The sequence below is a fragment of the Rhinolophus hipposideros genome, assembly GCF_964194185.1.
Source record: "Rhinolophus hipposideros genome assembly, chromosome: 1".
Taxonomy (NCBI): Eukaryota; Metazoa; Chordata; class Mammalia; order Chiroptera; family Rhinolophidae; genus Rhinolophus; species Rhinolophus hipposideros.
Genome location: NC_138047.1, coordinates 17537914 through 17555136, shown reverse-complemented (window position 1 = coordinate 17555136; position 17223 = coordinate 17537914). Strand labels below are relative to the sequence as shown.

Here is a 17223-nt window from a genome sequence, read left to right as displayed (position 1 = left end):
AGACCTTTGTCTCCTGATATCTACAGTAGATATGCCCTCCTTCTCCAGTCTCCTCTTTTTTCCCCTGATATATATATATATATATATTTTTTTTTTTTTTTTCTTACCTCCTCCTTCAGTGATTTTGTTGGAGCATTACTTAGGTCCCTAAAACCTTACCTGAGTAACAGTACTAGTTTAGGCTTTCCTATTCCATGGTAATGCTTGGAAATTTGCACTTCCTGTCTCCTAGGCATAACCCGAGGCAGTGAGTGTAGGTATGTTTCCTACCTCAGATGACAAGCAGCTTTCCCCAGCCCGAGTCTTTGGTTTAATTGAGAGAATTTGACTCTGCTCCTCCAGTTTTTGGAACATTTAAATTAGTTAAAATTCAAGCTACCACAGCCTGCTTTTTGTCCTGAAGTCCAAGAGTTCTGTGGTTTCAGCCCTGTTCATCACTTAGCATATGTCTTCTTTCCTATCTTCTGAGGTATTTTATCTGCCTTTGTGAAAATGTGTTTTCATTTTATCATTTCCTTGTATATAGGTCAGAGGCAAATTATTAACTTACTCTGCTGTTTTGATTAAAGTCTAACATTTCTACTAAAGAAGAGTGTCAATTTGCAGAGGCTGTAGGAATAACTTACAAAGAAATAAAGCACGTGAAAAACTTTATTTTTGAAAATTGAAGTTGTACAATGATAGAAGTATATTTGTATATCTGCATTGTCTATATTATTGAGATCAAGAACAATCCAAATTGGTTTTAAGAATTATCTGGGAAAAAATTGATTGACAATATTTATACGTACTACAGAACTGTGGGTGCAGTTTTATAGGACTATAGATAATCTGATACTGCCATAGATAAGGGTAAGAAATAGGGCATTTTAAATTATGTTCTCTCAAACTATAAAGGTTTTTCTGTAAAAAGTAAAAAAAATAATCAAAATGGAAAAATTCTGTAAAGAAAGCTGAATTCTTGATTAAAGAAAGATTACATTGTGACATTTAAAAGAAAATGATAATTTAGTGGCATAGAGATTTTATATCAGTAAATTTCTTTCTATAAGAATATTGAATTTTCATATTGGGGCTATTATCAAGCTTTGATTTCAGGAATTAGGAGCAGATTTTGGTGGTTTGAGAAAGCACATCGGGAAATGAAAACCTATCATTTATAGTTGATGTAATCATTTCAAACTATCATATCTTTTTAAACAAAGTATTTGTGATCTAAGGCTGGTTTTGAAAACTAGAAATAAAATAATTTTGTTCAAACAGAAAGTAGCTAATTTTTTTTGGTCTAAATTGTTCCCTTTTCCTTTATTTTTCAGGTTACTGTATGTGGCTAGGGACTAAGGATACTTCTACTCTTAACCATTTAGACAGCAGGGCTTATCTAAGCCGCTCTGTGTGTCACTGCTTGGGCAAGAACTGCCGTCTTCAATTTTATTACGCTATGGAAAGCAGTTTACTGAGAGTAGGGATATATAATAATAAGGTGAGAAGAAACTTGCATTTATTTTAAATCAATTGAGTAAATGAAATTTCTATTCTTGGCAACTTGTGTTTCTCAGTGTAGGCTTTTGGTATTATTTCATTTGACTTTATTCAGTATACCTTAAAAAGAAATATTAAGAAGCTGCTTTAGGAAATACTGTCATGTACAAAAGCCAATGTGGTAATTTGCACAATATTATTTCATAAAATTGTTAAAAATCATGAAAGTATATTAATGATACTATAGGTCTGATAAAAATGAGCTATTTAGGATTCTGTATTGTTAGCTCTGTATTGATGCTCTCATGTCATCTCTTTTGGATTTCATATCTATACACCATTAAAGCTATAAATATGGAAGCAAATTACTTGTTCTGGTATCAGCAGAGACAGTTTTAAAGGCTGGTAATTACTGATTAAATAAAGACAAACGAGTAATGTGAATGAAAAAAATGACACTCTGGGCATAGTAGAAGTTGTAGTGGTAATGCTAGTGAGGAAATCAAATCCACACCTTTTTTTTTTTTTTTTTTTCAAAACCTAGTAACTGTAACCGAAAACAAGTGGGAAAATACCTGAGACAGTTTGAGAATTTCTCTTGTGAAGAATTATTTACTTATAGATAGTAGTAAAGAAATCTTAGGGATAAACATCAATCATTCTAGAAACTGGGAACATTTGACGATTATTGCAGAAATTCTGACATTAGAAAAAGGACAGTGAAAGCATCCAAATCAGTTTCCTTTGCCTCACTATGCTTTGAATAAAACCAACTGAAAGCTGCACAGGACATCAGCAAGATGTATTTTTCAACAAAGGTTTATTTATGATCTGTATTTATCTAGTGCCACTAACCATCTGTCAATAGCATTTTCTTCTGTTCTATTATATTTTCTTCTGAGTTGCAATAGAAAATTGTCTTCTTTTTCTCTTTTTTCTTTCTTTGTGTTTTTATCTCCTTTACCCTTTATGTTAAGTGTATAGTGTTCTATTCTTTGTAGGGGTTGCCATTTCCTGCTTCTGTCTGTCAGTAATCTTACTCATAGTTTTGTATCCTTTTGTCTTTTTGTTTCAGGTAGAATAACCTTCTTCAGTATTTCCTGTAATACAGGCCTTCTGTTGGAAAATTCCCTCAGGTTCTGTATATCTGGAAAGGTCTTTATTCCTCCTTCATATCAAAAGGATAACTTTGTTGGATATTATTATTCTTGGCTGGTAATTTCTTTCAGTAGTTTAAATATTTCATTCCACTCTCTTCTGGCTTGTAGAGTTTCTGCTGAAAAATCTGATGATAATCCAATGGGCTTTCCTTTGTAGGTTACTGTCTTCTTTTCCCTGGCTTCTTTGAGAATTCTTTTTGTCATTAATTTTTGACAGCTGAAGTTTGAAATGCCATCATAATGAATCCTCAAGAATCAGAATGCTTATTATCAAGATATTTGACAATTCAGGAGGAATTCTCCTTTTTTTTTCTGTCAAATTACCTCTCTTTTTTCCTTTTGTGTCATTTTCATGTCCAGTCTTCTTTCTTCTGCCTTTCTTTTCCAGAACATTCACAAAACTCTAAAGCATCAAGTGGGATGAATACTCTCATTAGATGGCCTAATACATTTTCCTTTGTTATGGGAATGTGACATAATTTCTAGCATTTTATGACTGTTATAATTTTGTGACATTTTTTTCAGTAGTATTGAGTAGGCTGCCTGATATCCTAGAACCTATTTGATATATTTCATTCAATTTTATTAGATGTCTATGGGTGGAGGGCCAAAAACACCTCCCTGCCCTTTCTATAGTACTCCAAACTTCACAGATACATGGGAGAAATTTTAAAAAGAAAAAAAACCTTTTATGTTTCAATCATCTTTTAGTCATAGTTACCTGTGCTGTTTCACCCAAGCCCAGGGAGCCTCCATGAAAATTTGTAACCTTATATATTTTCAAATTTCCTTTTTCCACAAAGACATGGTGAAAAAAGTTCTAGAATAATGTTATGTTTGTATTATAAAGATGCTTTAAAATATATGGTCCTCTGATAGTCCTTTGCCTACATTTAAGTAGAAATTTGTGTCCTACATATTCTAATCCTGCAGATTATTTTAATCTGCCCTAAACACCAGTGATGGATTTTAAAAGTTTCAATACATGTAGAATGGAACTAAGAATTACTCAAAATGAGCAATATCATTTCTCTGGTGGCTTTAGGATGGGACAAGAAAAGAAGAAAACAAATTGGCTTCAGATATCACCTCATATAATAAGAATAGTTATCAACATTTTATTTCCCACTTTAAAGAAAAGAAGTTAATTATGGCGAACTGATGTAGTGTGTTAATTAGAACCAATCGGGTGTATATCATAGATAGTGTTGACTGATGTTTGATTCATTAATTTACCCAGTATTCTGCAAGACAGTGCTCTGTCTTTTCTGACAGTTTACTCTGCTCTAAACACGTAATACTTTGCTCACCAATGCAAAATCTGCATGAAAGTAAGTTTAAATCACAAGTTGATGTTTTATCACACACTTTAAAGAGTACTCCAAATGTATAATTTCTAAAATTATCTCTTGATGAAAGTGATCATTTACATCTTCCATGAATAGAATATAGAAAAGAACCCTTAGAACAGGAGTGTCCAAACTTTTTTCAACGGTTTTCACCAAAGGTCATTTGCGGTAAAATACACAAACAGCCAGGCCACTCACTCAAGGTGAAGTACGTATTGCCTCACCCGGTTTATTTAAGTAAGCTAAATATATTTTTGGAATTTGCTGCGGACCGATTGAAAATGGATTGCGGGCCACTATTGGCCCGCAGGCCACAGTTTGGACACCCCTGCCTTAGAATATGTGCAGGTAAACCAGAAAAGATCTGGTGAGAACTCTAAGGGTCATTTTCTTTATTTTCAGAGGACAATTGAACTTGAGAAATAGAAAACACAGGTGAGAGGCAAGTTGTTAAATAAGTTGACCTTCTCAGAGTCAGCTGAAGTGTGTAGCAGTTCTAGTTGGTGCCATGTGACTATTCTTGTGATTAGGTCTCTGTCCATCATCTATAAGGCAGTAATTATAGCAACAGCCTATCCTTTATCCTTAGGAGACCTACGTTGTCAGTGAGCCAAAGATAGTGGGGTGCCCTCTGATACCTTTTACATATTCTCTAAATTCCCACTGGCAAATAGGAAGAAAACATAGTTGGAGCAGGAAAGAAACTGCCTCAGAAGGTATCTTTTCTTTTATGATACAGTTTTAAAGGCCATACTACGCTTTTCTTGAAGGAAGGTCTTTACCAAAGCACATGGTCCTATCCCCGCATACAATCAAAAGTAGTTACATAGCAAAATAAAATAAAACCTTGAAATTGGTACCTCTGATTTTCTTCACTGGAAGAGGGAAGGATAAGCTGGGATTTCTAAGAGATCTAGTGATAAATGTATGTATTTTTGAGGGTAAAATAGCACTATTGATGATGGTCTGGAGAAGTCAACACATTTTTTAAACATGTTATTTATTGATTGATTTTAAGACAATAAGAAATTAGAACATCACTTGAAAGGCTTTTCTGAGCTGAGGGTCTCATTCGCATTGACACTGCTGAAAGTAACGAGATACATAGGAGTCTGAGAGTGAGGACAGGCCTAAAACAAAAGCTGATTTTGTTTAGTTGGGGTTATTTTTCATTTTCCTTGCTGTGTCATTAGAGAGGAAAATGTGGTAGAAAAGTCTGGATCTCATACACAATATATCCTTAACTTAGTGTATGAAAAGCCATATAAGTTTATAAAGAACTCTTCTCACTTTTCAAAAAAATGTAAGTGCATTCTTCTTCAGGTAGCACAGAGGGGAATCAATGAGTTATTATGGAAAAAAGAGCACGATTGCTCTCAATCATTCTCATAAAATGAAAGTGAGGGCAAGTGATGAACACAACTTGCCAAGTAGCGTCACTAAAAGTATCTGCGGAGGATATAAGTGTCTTGACGCTAACTAACCAAAGTCGCCTAGAAAATAATTGGAAGAAAAATTAGCTGGGTCTCTCAGCTTTTTATAACCAATTCCTCCTGATGTGACCTGGAAGCTATCAGCTGAAAATACGTCTACCATGTATGTTTTGCTGTCTTGTGGGAGTCTTAACAGTGGATCTGAATAAGTAATGAAATGAAGTACATTTTAATGGGTTTAGACTATCTTCTGAAATATTTAAGACTTGGAAATTGGAGTAGACATCAGATTGTAAAGGACTAAGTTGAAAATAGATTTATTCTTAGAAAATCTTGGGTATATATGAAATAAGTGAAGCTGAGTGAGGAGGTAAATGCTTGTGAGAGTGTGAGTGTCACGTGTCATGTATCATGTGTCATTACAAGTAGATGTCCCCTCCCAATGCTGATGCTTATCTCACAGGGAAAGGGGAGCACAGAGATAGTCTCAAAGCTCAACATGAGACTTATTTATGCCACTTTCTGTATTGTCACTATATCAATACATGAAAAATCAGTGCATTCGATAGGTAAATATTGTGAACAATCTGTTCTATCTTAAACAGGGAAATGTAAAATTAACTTAAATGTTTGATAACATATAAAGAAAAATAGGATTATTTCAGAGCATAAAAGCACAGTCATGAGTCATGAAGCCCAATACCATAGGCAAAATTTTGGAGTACATTATAGACTTCTATTAAATATGTGTATAGTAACATAATTTTGCATACATTTTGCAACCTGGGAAATGAGCTCTATACAGATGCATGATACAGCATGTTGTACATTCTGTGGATTTTAACAAATGACAATGACATGTATGCACCATTATATGATCATACAGAGTATTTTCACTGCCCCAAAAACACTCTGTTCTCCACCTATCCATGCCCCCCATTTTTTAATTTTTCCTTTAAAAAAAAGTTATATAGCTTTTTCACCAATACTTTAGATTTCTTACTACTTAATATCATACAGGTAGGGTAAACTCTACTAAAATGTAATTAAGAGAGTACATAGGTAAATATGAGAGTAGAATTTGGGGAAATGAGTAATGTATTTTTCTTCTAATCAAAGGAAGAAGAAATATTTTGGACATATAACACATCAACTCACAGAAAATGGGTGAAAGCAGATGTGTTAATACCAGAAGGACTGAAGACATTTAAGGTATAAAAGGAAAAAAACAAATATTTTTTTTTATCATTAAGTTTTATTGTTAGCTTTGCAGTAGTGAATTTATCACCCATTGCTAAATTTAAATTAACATTTAAAGTAAGGATGTGGACTTGTATGTTTGGGGAGAGTGATTACCTACTTCTTTTCATTGTACCTAGCCCTTCTCAGGCCAAATTTCCCAAGAGGACAACCCAGAGTATGAGTTGTCTTGTTTAAATCTTCCTCATTCCCCATGGGCTCCCTGACGAGTACCCCCCAACACCATGCACTGCAGCTAGGAAAGCAGATTGCATTATAGGCAGATAAAAAATAAACTGGTATTGAAATGCAGTAATTCACATCTTTATAACATATGGGTAACTCTACTTATACAGAGATATATCTGAAATATATGTATGCTCAGTGGGAAGGCTGTCTCTCTTACAAAGGCTTACTTGGGATTTTATTGAGATTGTGCAGGAAAAAGATATCTCATAACTTTTTTTTAAACTTCCATATTAAATATTTGCCTGTCATTTCTTTCTTTTCTAATATCATGACAGTATTGCAAAATATAGTAGTCAGTGAGATCAACATTTAAATAGCTGTCATTAATAATTGCTATTTAGAATTTTATTTTGAAGTGCAGTACCTTATTAAAAATTCCATTCATTCACTTTGTGTTGTATATAGAGTATATAAATATATTTATACTGGAGTGTGAGTATAAAATAATAAGTGAATGCATGTGTCGCTTATGAAACCAATTTCATTCCTCATGCTAATGCCACATTCATACATTTTTATAAGTGTTAAAAAGGAGAACCCAAATGATACTGACCTGTAATTATGTAGATTTTTAGAATCCTGTTTACTGCTGAAGTTACAATTCCTGAACCATAGCATTTTGGTAGCAATCTCAGCAAAGTTGACGTTTCTCTCATAGCCTATTGAGTTAACATTTTGACATTATTTCAATTTTTCTAAGCTGATATCTTCCTTTATAACTTTTGAAAGAAATACAAAATGATTGGAGTTTCATTCTTTTTACATAAACTGAATATTAAATTATTGTTATTTAACACAAAGATAAAACAAAGTAAAATATAAAGAAAATAATTTGGAAGTTATTCTAGGTTTCCAAGTGCGTATTAAACGTAATCAGATTTTCAATGGTGGCAAACTTTTGAGACTTAAATTTATCAATTTTTGAAATCCAAACTGATATTTCTGCATATCTAATCTCTTGCTGCTATAAAAGTATACAGCTGCAGCTCCAAAAATTTTTACATATTTTTACTATGATATTCATTATGGGGAAAGTGTATGGCAGCATACAAATGTTTTTAATATTAAATATGATTTAAATTTAACATTATTTTCTAAATTGTCAAATATATTTATAAACTGACACTTGATCTTAAGTAATTTTTAACAGACAAATATATATTTTTCATGTTTTTGCAAAGAAGAGTCTGTTCAGAAACTTTAAGCTGGAAGAGACTAAAAGAAGTCAGCCTTTATTTCAAGTATCTTATTTACATGTTAACAACATCTAGTTCATCACTGTTCAATAGAATTTTCCATCATAATGGAAATTTTCTATGTCTGTGTTCTCCAGTATGGTAGTTATTAGCACATATGGCTATTGAACCCTTGAAATGTGGCTCTTAGTACTGCCGAGGAACTGAATTTTAATTCAAATGGAAATATCCCTATGTAGCTGTGGCGACCATATTGGACAGCAGAGAATTAGTTATTTGCTATACAAGCAGCTATTTCGATCTCTCACTTGATGTTAACTAACCTCAGAGAATATTAGTACTTTGACATTATCTTACATTGAGCGAGCAATGTATGATTGTTTCACTTGCTAATGCTGTATAGCTTCAGAAAAGGTAGGCATTTTATTGGAGAAAATGAGATGTATTTCCTTGAATTAGCACTTCTTGATTATTAAAGAAATTCTTTCATAAAAAACTAATAAATTTTTATACTCTTTTACATTTTCTATTCTTCTATTGCATATCTTACTATTTGCCTGACATTTCCCTTCATGCATTCCAATACTTTCAGTAAACAACCAGATACAGAAGTGACACTTCTTATTCTTTTCCTTGAATATTAAAGAAAGAGAGCTGCAAAGATGATGACCAGGTAAAAAGTTTACAGCCGGCGACATTGTTGAAGGTTAACTTGGAAACTCTATTTTTTCTGACCATGGGTGATTTCTCACAGGCCTCAGTGGATCTAATGTGCTCATCCGTCTAATGTGCGTGGATTAGGCTTCTCAAATAGGAACTTTGGTACCAATTGTATTTGTCTGCTCTTTAAACAGGCTTCTTCTTAATAATCATCATTATTATTATTATCATCATTATTATTATTATCATGTCTTTTAAAGATATTATGAATTCATAAATTGTTCATTTCCCCTCCTAAAGATTATTTTTGAAGGAGATATTTTGAGCCAGAAAGGCTTTATTGGTCTGGATCAGCTCTGGGTCTACGCCTGTGCACAGGACCCGTCCAGAAGAAAGCTTTGCTCTGCAGATGAATTCCCTTGTGCCAGTGGCCAGTGCATCGCCCAAGAATCAGTCTGTGACTCTCAGCAGGACTGTTCTGATGCGAGTGATGAAGACCCAGCAATTTGCTGTAAGTGAATTAATGGTTTCCTCATTCACACGTTCAAATTCTTAACTGTGGTTGGATAGATTTCAAGTACTAGTCCTTGTTTTGAGCAAGCTAATGAAATAAGATGAATGCACATTCACATTCTAAAACTATCAGCACTATTCCTTGTGGGGTCTCTGTGCTAATTTAATGTTTTGGTGGTGGTTACTAACACTGCAAAACCTCACTATTTGTTCAACAAATTAATAGTTGTAATAGGTGTGTGTGTGTGTCGCTATTAAACAGGGAAATGGGTGGGAGAGGGAACCTCGTTGGACCTTTCCCCTTGGAAACATATATTATGGATTGCTAATCTTTATTAAATGTAGGACTTTTTCCATCCTGACCAAGTATGTAGGAAGCTGTGGGGAGGGTTTGAAGAGGAGGAGGGCTGGCATAGACTTCCAGGTGGCCATGATGACTACAGAAATCAGCCAGCCATACTTGGTAGTCATGACTGGGCAAAAAAGGCAGAACACCTTTCTTTCACAGGCCTTTTATGGAGAGCCTTTCATGGGAGTGATGACAAAAAAAAAATCCCATTTCTATTCAAGCCTAGTCATATTTAAAAGGAAATATAATTTAACCACATGATGGTTCTCATATGTGGTAACTTAGCAACTATAATACTGTGTCTCTTTAGAAATGAATTCCAACTCAATGAACCCAATTCCTATATCACAAATAACTCAGTTTTTTAAAATAATTAAATTTATTGGGGTGACAATGGTTAGCAAAATTACATAGGTTTTTAGTGTACAATTCCGTAATACATGATTTGTATATCACATTGTGTGCTCACTACCCAGAGTTAATTCTCAGAGAACAAACAAGTGAGTTTTGAAAAATTATTAAAACTTTGACATTTATTTTGCTGCAGTGTTTTATTGTAGTGAGGTATTTTATTAAGAAAAAAACATTGCTAGAAGATAAATGTCATCTTTTTCATGAAAAGCTCTTTGTACAATATATTTCTGTTGATGAGTAAGGATTTTATAAGAGCAGTGGAGAAGGATGCAGGAAACAAGATAGGGAAGCAAGGGAAGAAATCCTCTACCTATTTATAAACAGCAATTCTATTAATTCTCACTTAGTTTTAAACACAATAATCTACTGATCTCAATGGAATTTCGGGTGGTTCTTTTTCATTCAAAGGAAAAACAAAACAATGTGAGGACAATTCATTTTCTCTAATGTGAGTGTCAGATTCCTTTCCGTACTTCATTTAAATTTTTTACAGACAATTTAGTTCATTTCTTTTGGAGAAATTCAGCTTTCTAATGGTTTGCCTTTTCAATTTCAATATCTGAAAGTAAACATATTTCCTGTCTTTTCAGTTGTACATTTTGAAACTTATATTTTCTCTTCCTTCTCCCCTCCCCCATAGTGAAGGGTTCTTTATGCTCTCATTTTAATTGTTTTTCTTAATCAAATTCCACCTGAAGTATTAGTAGAAATTGTAACATTTGATTTAAGATACATTTTCCCATTTCTCTTCCTTTATTGAAGTTTCCTTGATTACATATATGGCATTTTTCCAGTAGAGTATATCTTGATACCATTCTGCTATGTCTTTGGTGTGAATGCAGGAACGTAGGTCTGTATTTATCAACAAATAGTTGATAACAAATATTGATAACAAATATTTATCAACTTCTTAGTCTGTTAAGTTTCCCAGATAATGTAACCTCATTTGATCAAAGAATACCTGGCATGTTTACTTCATTGAGATAACTTGATATAAGAGATATGACATAAAAATGTAGCCATCTTACATATTACAAAATATTTACATATTTTGATACATATATATCTGTATATTTTGATGCAAACATGAGTATTTCATGTAAATATTTGCACAATCATTTTTGCTCTGAGATTATTTATATAGCAATTGGATTATTAAAAGTGATGTTACACTATTTTCTGCACTAAAGTATTTAATATAGTTGTGCATATGTACACATGCCTATATGTATTATTACAAAATAAGATTGGCTTCCCTTTGAAATTTAAAACCACTTTGAAACAATTTACATATACTTTTAAGTCTGTATTTTACCAGTTTGAATTTGTAATACAAAGTTTTCTTAGAATTTCCAAATTCAGAAGCACAAGAAAAATGCTTTTTATGTCTTCTTTTTATCCCACTTCAGGATGAATCTCTAGGATGGTGTAATTTATATATGGAGTTTGAATAGCACCAGGAGTACTAACCATATTTTGGAGACTTCATAAATACTAACTCCTGAATGTTAGTATACTTAGTGTAGTCGGTGTGTTTTTCCCAAAAGGCACACTCACTGAGGAGTTTTTTCATTTCCAAGTTCCTCTTACTTTTCGATACTATTTTACAAGGTGTAGTTGACAGAGCCTCTAGCTTAGTGCCTTTTAAAAAGCTGTTAATTTTAAAGTGAGAATTATTTTGTTAGAGTTTTGGGAAGACAGTGTACTCGGTGGACCAGCAGCATTGCATCACCTGAGTACTCATTCCAAATGCAGAACACCCCTGTGTTACAGAATCAAAAGTTGCAGTTTAACATCTCACGTGATTCGTATGTATATTAATGTTTGAGTACCACTCTGCCAAATAGGCTTTAGAAATCAGGAGACAATTGAGAGAGAAAACAAATGGTATGTTAAAAAAAACGTAGACTTAAGAAAAGGCAAAGTAGGACAGACCTTTCACAAAAGAAGGAAAAATTCTCTAGGAGCATCGCTATAATACTCAATAATAGATAAAAAGAAAGTTTTATTACGGTATAATTGATACACAAAACCCCTGCCCATAGCTAATGTGTATAACGTGATGAGTTGGGACATATGTGTATGCATACACCTGTGAAACCATCACCATATCCTTCACCTCCAAAGTTTTCCTTGTGTCCCCCTGTGGGGACAGAGTCCCACAGAGCAGTTTCCAGGCTCTCGGCCTCACGTGGAAATGTACTGGCTCGGGTAGTAGATGGACCTCAGCTCTGACTAGTTGGTCATCAGCTGTTATGGGTTAGCCATTGGCCACTAATGTAACTGCCTTGGCTCCACTGGGGGGTTGGTTGGTTGATTGGTTAGCAGAGAAGCGGAGGGCAGGTTGTGGATCAGGTAGAGCCTGCTTCCTGTGTCTCCAACCCAGCTGCCAGCGAGAATACAGTGGTATGACTCCCCTATCTGTGACTCCCTGGGTGTTCCTTTTTGGTCTCACCATATCCTGCGTTCTTATGCTGCTAGCAGGACCAGAGATCCCACACGACACCCCCTCCTTTTATTTTTTAATATAGCACGCTGATGAGAACTGCCCTCTTAAGTTGGCAGGGCTGCGCGTATGTCTGGCCTGGGGGCTGAGGAGCTGGACGCTCACATGTACCTGGCCTTGGCCCCTACTCGGTACCCATACCTGCGGGCCGCCAAGGGCAAGGGCGCAGCGCTGGGGCGGCTGGTGGCACCGGGGCGGGGGCTCCCTCCCGTTTCCTCCTCTTTCCCGGAAGCGGGTAGCTAGCAGCCCCCCAGGCCTTCCATGGCTATCCTTGGCAACAGCTCAGGGCCCTCCTACCACAGGTGAGCCGGGCCTGCGCCAGGGGGCGCGCGGGGCCAGTAGCCACGACGCGGCCTTACAGGTGAAGCCAGGCCGCCGGCGTGCGGCGCTCGTGCGGGAGCGCGCGGCTGCACGGAACCCGCGCAGCCGACCCCGGCCCCGGCCCCGGATCAGGGCAGCTTCCCGGCGCTGTCCCGGGGCACTCGCTCGGGGTTCCCTGCCGCGTGCCCCCCCGAAGGGGTCGAGTGCCCGGCAGGCGGTCAGAGGTCCGGGCGCTGGAGGGGAGTCAGGGCCACCAGCTGAGGCCCCAGGAGCGAGAGTTGGCCTGGAAGGCGGCCCCAGGACCGTAGTCCTGGGAGGAGGACGAGGCCCAGGCCGTGGTGAGGGCGAACTGGGAGCCCAGGTGGGCGAGAGGAGCCAGAGCAACTCACGCCGGTGGGGAGGACTCCACCTGTCGTGGAGAGAAGTGCCTGTGTGCGGTGCGCACAGAGCACTAACTAGGTTCGCTTCAAGCCCTTTGCAGAATTTGTTAGAAACCTTGTAATCGTGACTGAGTGGAAGGCATCACCTGTGAAAGTTGTAAGCAGACTGCGTGCTCCCGGCCAGTAAAACGTCACCAAGTCGACCTTAAAAGGCCTCATCGCCTATGCTGTGACAGCACATTCAAATAGGTCATTTAAATGATGTAACAAACAAAAAACAACAACAGGAAAAACCACTGGTCCTGCTGACTGCTGGTGGAGCAGACAAGTGAGCAAAACGTTTGAAAAAGGTGGACAAGACAGTATTGTCCACCATAGGCACTCTGCTGTACAGTAGATTTCTAGAACAGATTCATCTTGCATAACGGAAATTTTATACCCATTGAACAACACCCCATTTCCCTGTCTCCCTAGCCCCTGGTAACCACTGTTCTATTCTCTGCTTCTGTGACTTGAGTATTTTTTCATACTTCATCTATATGGAATCATTATGCTAAGTGAAATGAGCCAGTCTCCAAAGGACAACTGCTGCATGATTCCTGACAATAGCTTTTTGACAGTTATTAATATGATTATAAATAGAGACATTCAATAAAATATATGCAAATAATTAAATTATCTCTAATAAAATAATCAGAATATGTGCCAAACATATCTAAAAGTATACATTGGCTAGCTGAACAATTTGCATATAAAATACACTGAATGTTTAGACACACTGCAACATGTATGAACCTTGAAGACATTATGCCAAGTGAAATAAGCTAGTCGCAAAAGGGTAAGTATATCGTTCTACTTATATAAGGTACGTAGAGGAATCAAATACATAGAAACAGAAATCAGAATGGTAGTTGCTAGGGGTAAGGTGGAGGGAAAAATGGGGAGTTAGTGTTGAATGGGAATGGAGTTTCACTTCGGGAAGATGAAAGAGTTTTAGAGGTGCATTATGGTGATGGTTGTACAACAGTGTGAATGTACTTAATGCCACTAAACTACACAAAATGGTTAAAGTATATTTCATGCTATCTATATTTTGTCACAATAGAATTTTGAAAAAATAAATATCTAATTTTTAATCATAGCATATAAAAAATTGTGTGTGTGTGTGTGTGTGTGTGTGCACGCACGCTCCAAAAAGGATGAAAGGATAGATCTTTGTTTAAATTAAAACAGTGGAAAATTATCTGGGGAAACACTTTCTTTTACTTGTAGAACTTGTTGGGGCATTTAAAATGCTAATGTAAATTGTTACACTTCAAAAGAGAAGTTGGTTCAATATCCAAGTGAAAGAAGCATAAACCATGAATTCAACACAATCCATTTAATTTTTACTGTGATACTGTCTCTGGATCTATTTCATACATTTTTTTAAATTATTGAATATTGAAATAGTTCCTGAGGGCAAGGGAAATATATGTATGTTTAGTGGGGAATAGATTCTTATAGTTTCTTAATAAATATTAACAAAATGTGTATATAATATAATCATACTAAAACCTATAATATATGCTTAGTGAATGGAACATTCCCCATTCATTCACATACATACTTTTTTTCTTATGTAATAGAGAACTGGTTTACTTCTGAAATGGAGAATTCATAAATATTTTAATTTTTATGATCCAGAAGAATTTTCCTCAGCCGCCACAATGAAATTATTTTTCTTCTGCCAGTGTGCTGCAGTGGTTAAATATTCAAGAGAAAGCTTTGTCATAAATTAAAAATATTGCTGTAACTGATGAACTCAGTGAAATTTCACTAAAATTATGAACAGTGGCATATCTTATGCTCTGATTTAGAAATGGTGAAGTGTATTCTGTAATCACTGAAATTTAAATAAAAGCCTCAGTAATAAAAATCACTGTTTATGATGAATACATTGTTTATAATATGAATAGATGATTTTTGAGATTTTACAATATTCACCATTTAGCTTACACGGTATCATAAGGCATTTATTCATTGCCAGAATGTGTTTGGCCCTCCTGGTTTTCTTTAGATATTTATAACTTCACTATAAACTTTTTGAAGTATGTATGGAAAATATTAGTGGAAGAACTTCCAACTGTGGTGACTGGAATTTGACTTATATTTTATAGTGCAGTTAAATTTCTAGAATATTAGCTTTAAAAATGTCCTTTGAAGTGTACTGGAACAAATGTCATTGGTAAAAATAACTGAGTAATTCACCACAATTTTTTACAGAGGTGATTGAACCATTTTGCTTTTACATATATTTATGGTGATGGATTTTAAAAATTAATTTTTATTTTTCAAAGGACTAGTGTTTGGTGTTCTGTGGAAAGTGCAATAATTGGCATTTTAACTGATAAAACATCCAAGTAATGAAATAAATGGTTTGAACTTTTTCTCCTAAAGACAAATTTCAACATTTATATAAACCAAAGTTACTGTGTCTTGAAGTCTACATCTTTGTAGTTAAGTGATACAGACACAATTCTGAAGAGTCTGTTGAAGGATTTCGGGATGCTTGGGTCATGTTGTACTTTCCATTTCCACACTCACTGGTCTTACAACCATTTCATACCAAGTCCTAGTTGGGGAATAGGATGGTTACTACAATAGGTAGTGTAATAGGTAGTTGGCCACCTGGAGTGAATAAGTTTATTTGCACAGCATTGCTTCCTTTGTGTATCAGTATATAATTTATTGCCCTAATAGGGCAATATTGAATTTATTGCTCTAATAGGGACAGTTGAGAGGAAAATGAGAGGTAGTAATTATTATGCTAGGACAACAGGCATAAACTGGGGTAATCCTGGGCCGACCCAGCCTACCCATGGAAAGTTTTCTATGCCTTGGAAATGTGTCTCAAGGGAATTGGGAGTCCCCTTGCGGGGAGGTGGAATGATTCCTTGACCAAGTTCACAACCAAGAATTTGGAACTTTAAGTATATTTCGAAGATCAAGTATGTTTTTCGAATCTTGCACATTTCTGTACCCCACCAACTGACTTAGAAGAGCTGGGAGGTGGTTTAGTAGGTAGTACAGTTCTTAGAGGACCAAGGAACTAGACCAAAGGGTTTCCTGGAGGCCCAGGGAGACAGTCACCACTAGGTTACAGGTGCTTAAGACTATGGCAAACCAGAAGGGACTCTCATTTGAAGAGTACGTTTTTATCAATGGCAGTATCCTATAAACTGGAGCTGAGCTGAGAAAAGAACACATCCAGAAGCAATTGATTTCCACTTAGGTATATGGGCAAATGGCATTTCCTTGTCATACTGACTCACCATTAAGTAATGTGAACCATTTCTCCTTATTATACTGTAGCTAATTTTATTTTTGGGGAAATCCATTTGTGGGAGAAAATAATTTCTGCTTGTGAAGGAAAAATATATCTCACATTATATATCCATTACATGACTATCTGAATAACCATAGCTCTGAGACCTAAACATTTGATTTACATGTAGAGAAAATTTCAGTGGCATTGTTTTCTGCATGGTGCACTTTAGTGTTTTAGAGTTGACATGTTAGTGATGAAATATCTAGTCATGAAACCAGGCATATCCCTATTTGTATAAATTTGAAGATCCTCTGATTAAGATAGAGTGAACTTATCCAATATACTAGTCAAATCGGTCATATTTAAAATTGAAAATAATGGCTAGGAGCAAGCATATGGTGATGGGGTCTTTTAATGAAAAGACAGTCCCTAGTTTAGGGAGGTATCAAAGTATAAGCTTTTGCATCAGACAGTTCAAAGCCTGGATGTTCCATTTACTAAAACTTAACATACGCAAGTTACTTACTGCCATTTTTCTCATTTGGGGAAAACTACGCATACTGTGTACAGTATTTGTGAAGATTAATGGTGGTATGCACAAAATACTTCGCACAGAAAAGGAGCTCAGTGGTAACACTTCTGTTATTATTAAAAATAATAGC

At 35.8% G+C, this 17223-nt stretch overlaps 1 protein-coding gene across 1 annotated transcript in view; it reads left to right on the top strand.

Annotated features, from left to right (window-relative positions):
• The window catches only part of MALRD1 (MAM and LDL receptor class A domain containing 1), a gene marked incomplete at its 5' end in the record, with an annotated part of 573210 nt that overhangs the window by 46448 nt on the left and 509539 nt on the right, over nucleotides 1-17223 (top strand). Inside the window, 3 exons of the mRNA XM_081051765.1 lie at nucleotides 1317-1483; nucleotides 6544-6636; nucleotides 9069-9279. Of these exons, the coding sequence (XP_080907891.1) occupies nucleotides 1317-1483; nucleotides 6544-6636; nucleotides 9069-9279 (471 nt within the window). The remainder of the gene's footprint in view (nucleotides 1-1316; nucleotides 1484-6543; nucleotides 6637-9068; nucleotides 9280-17223) is intronic.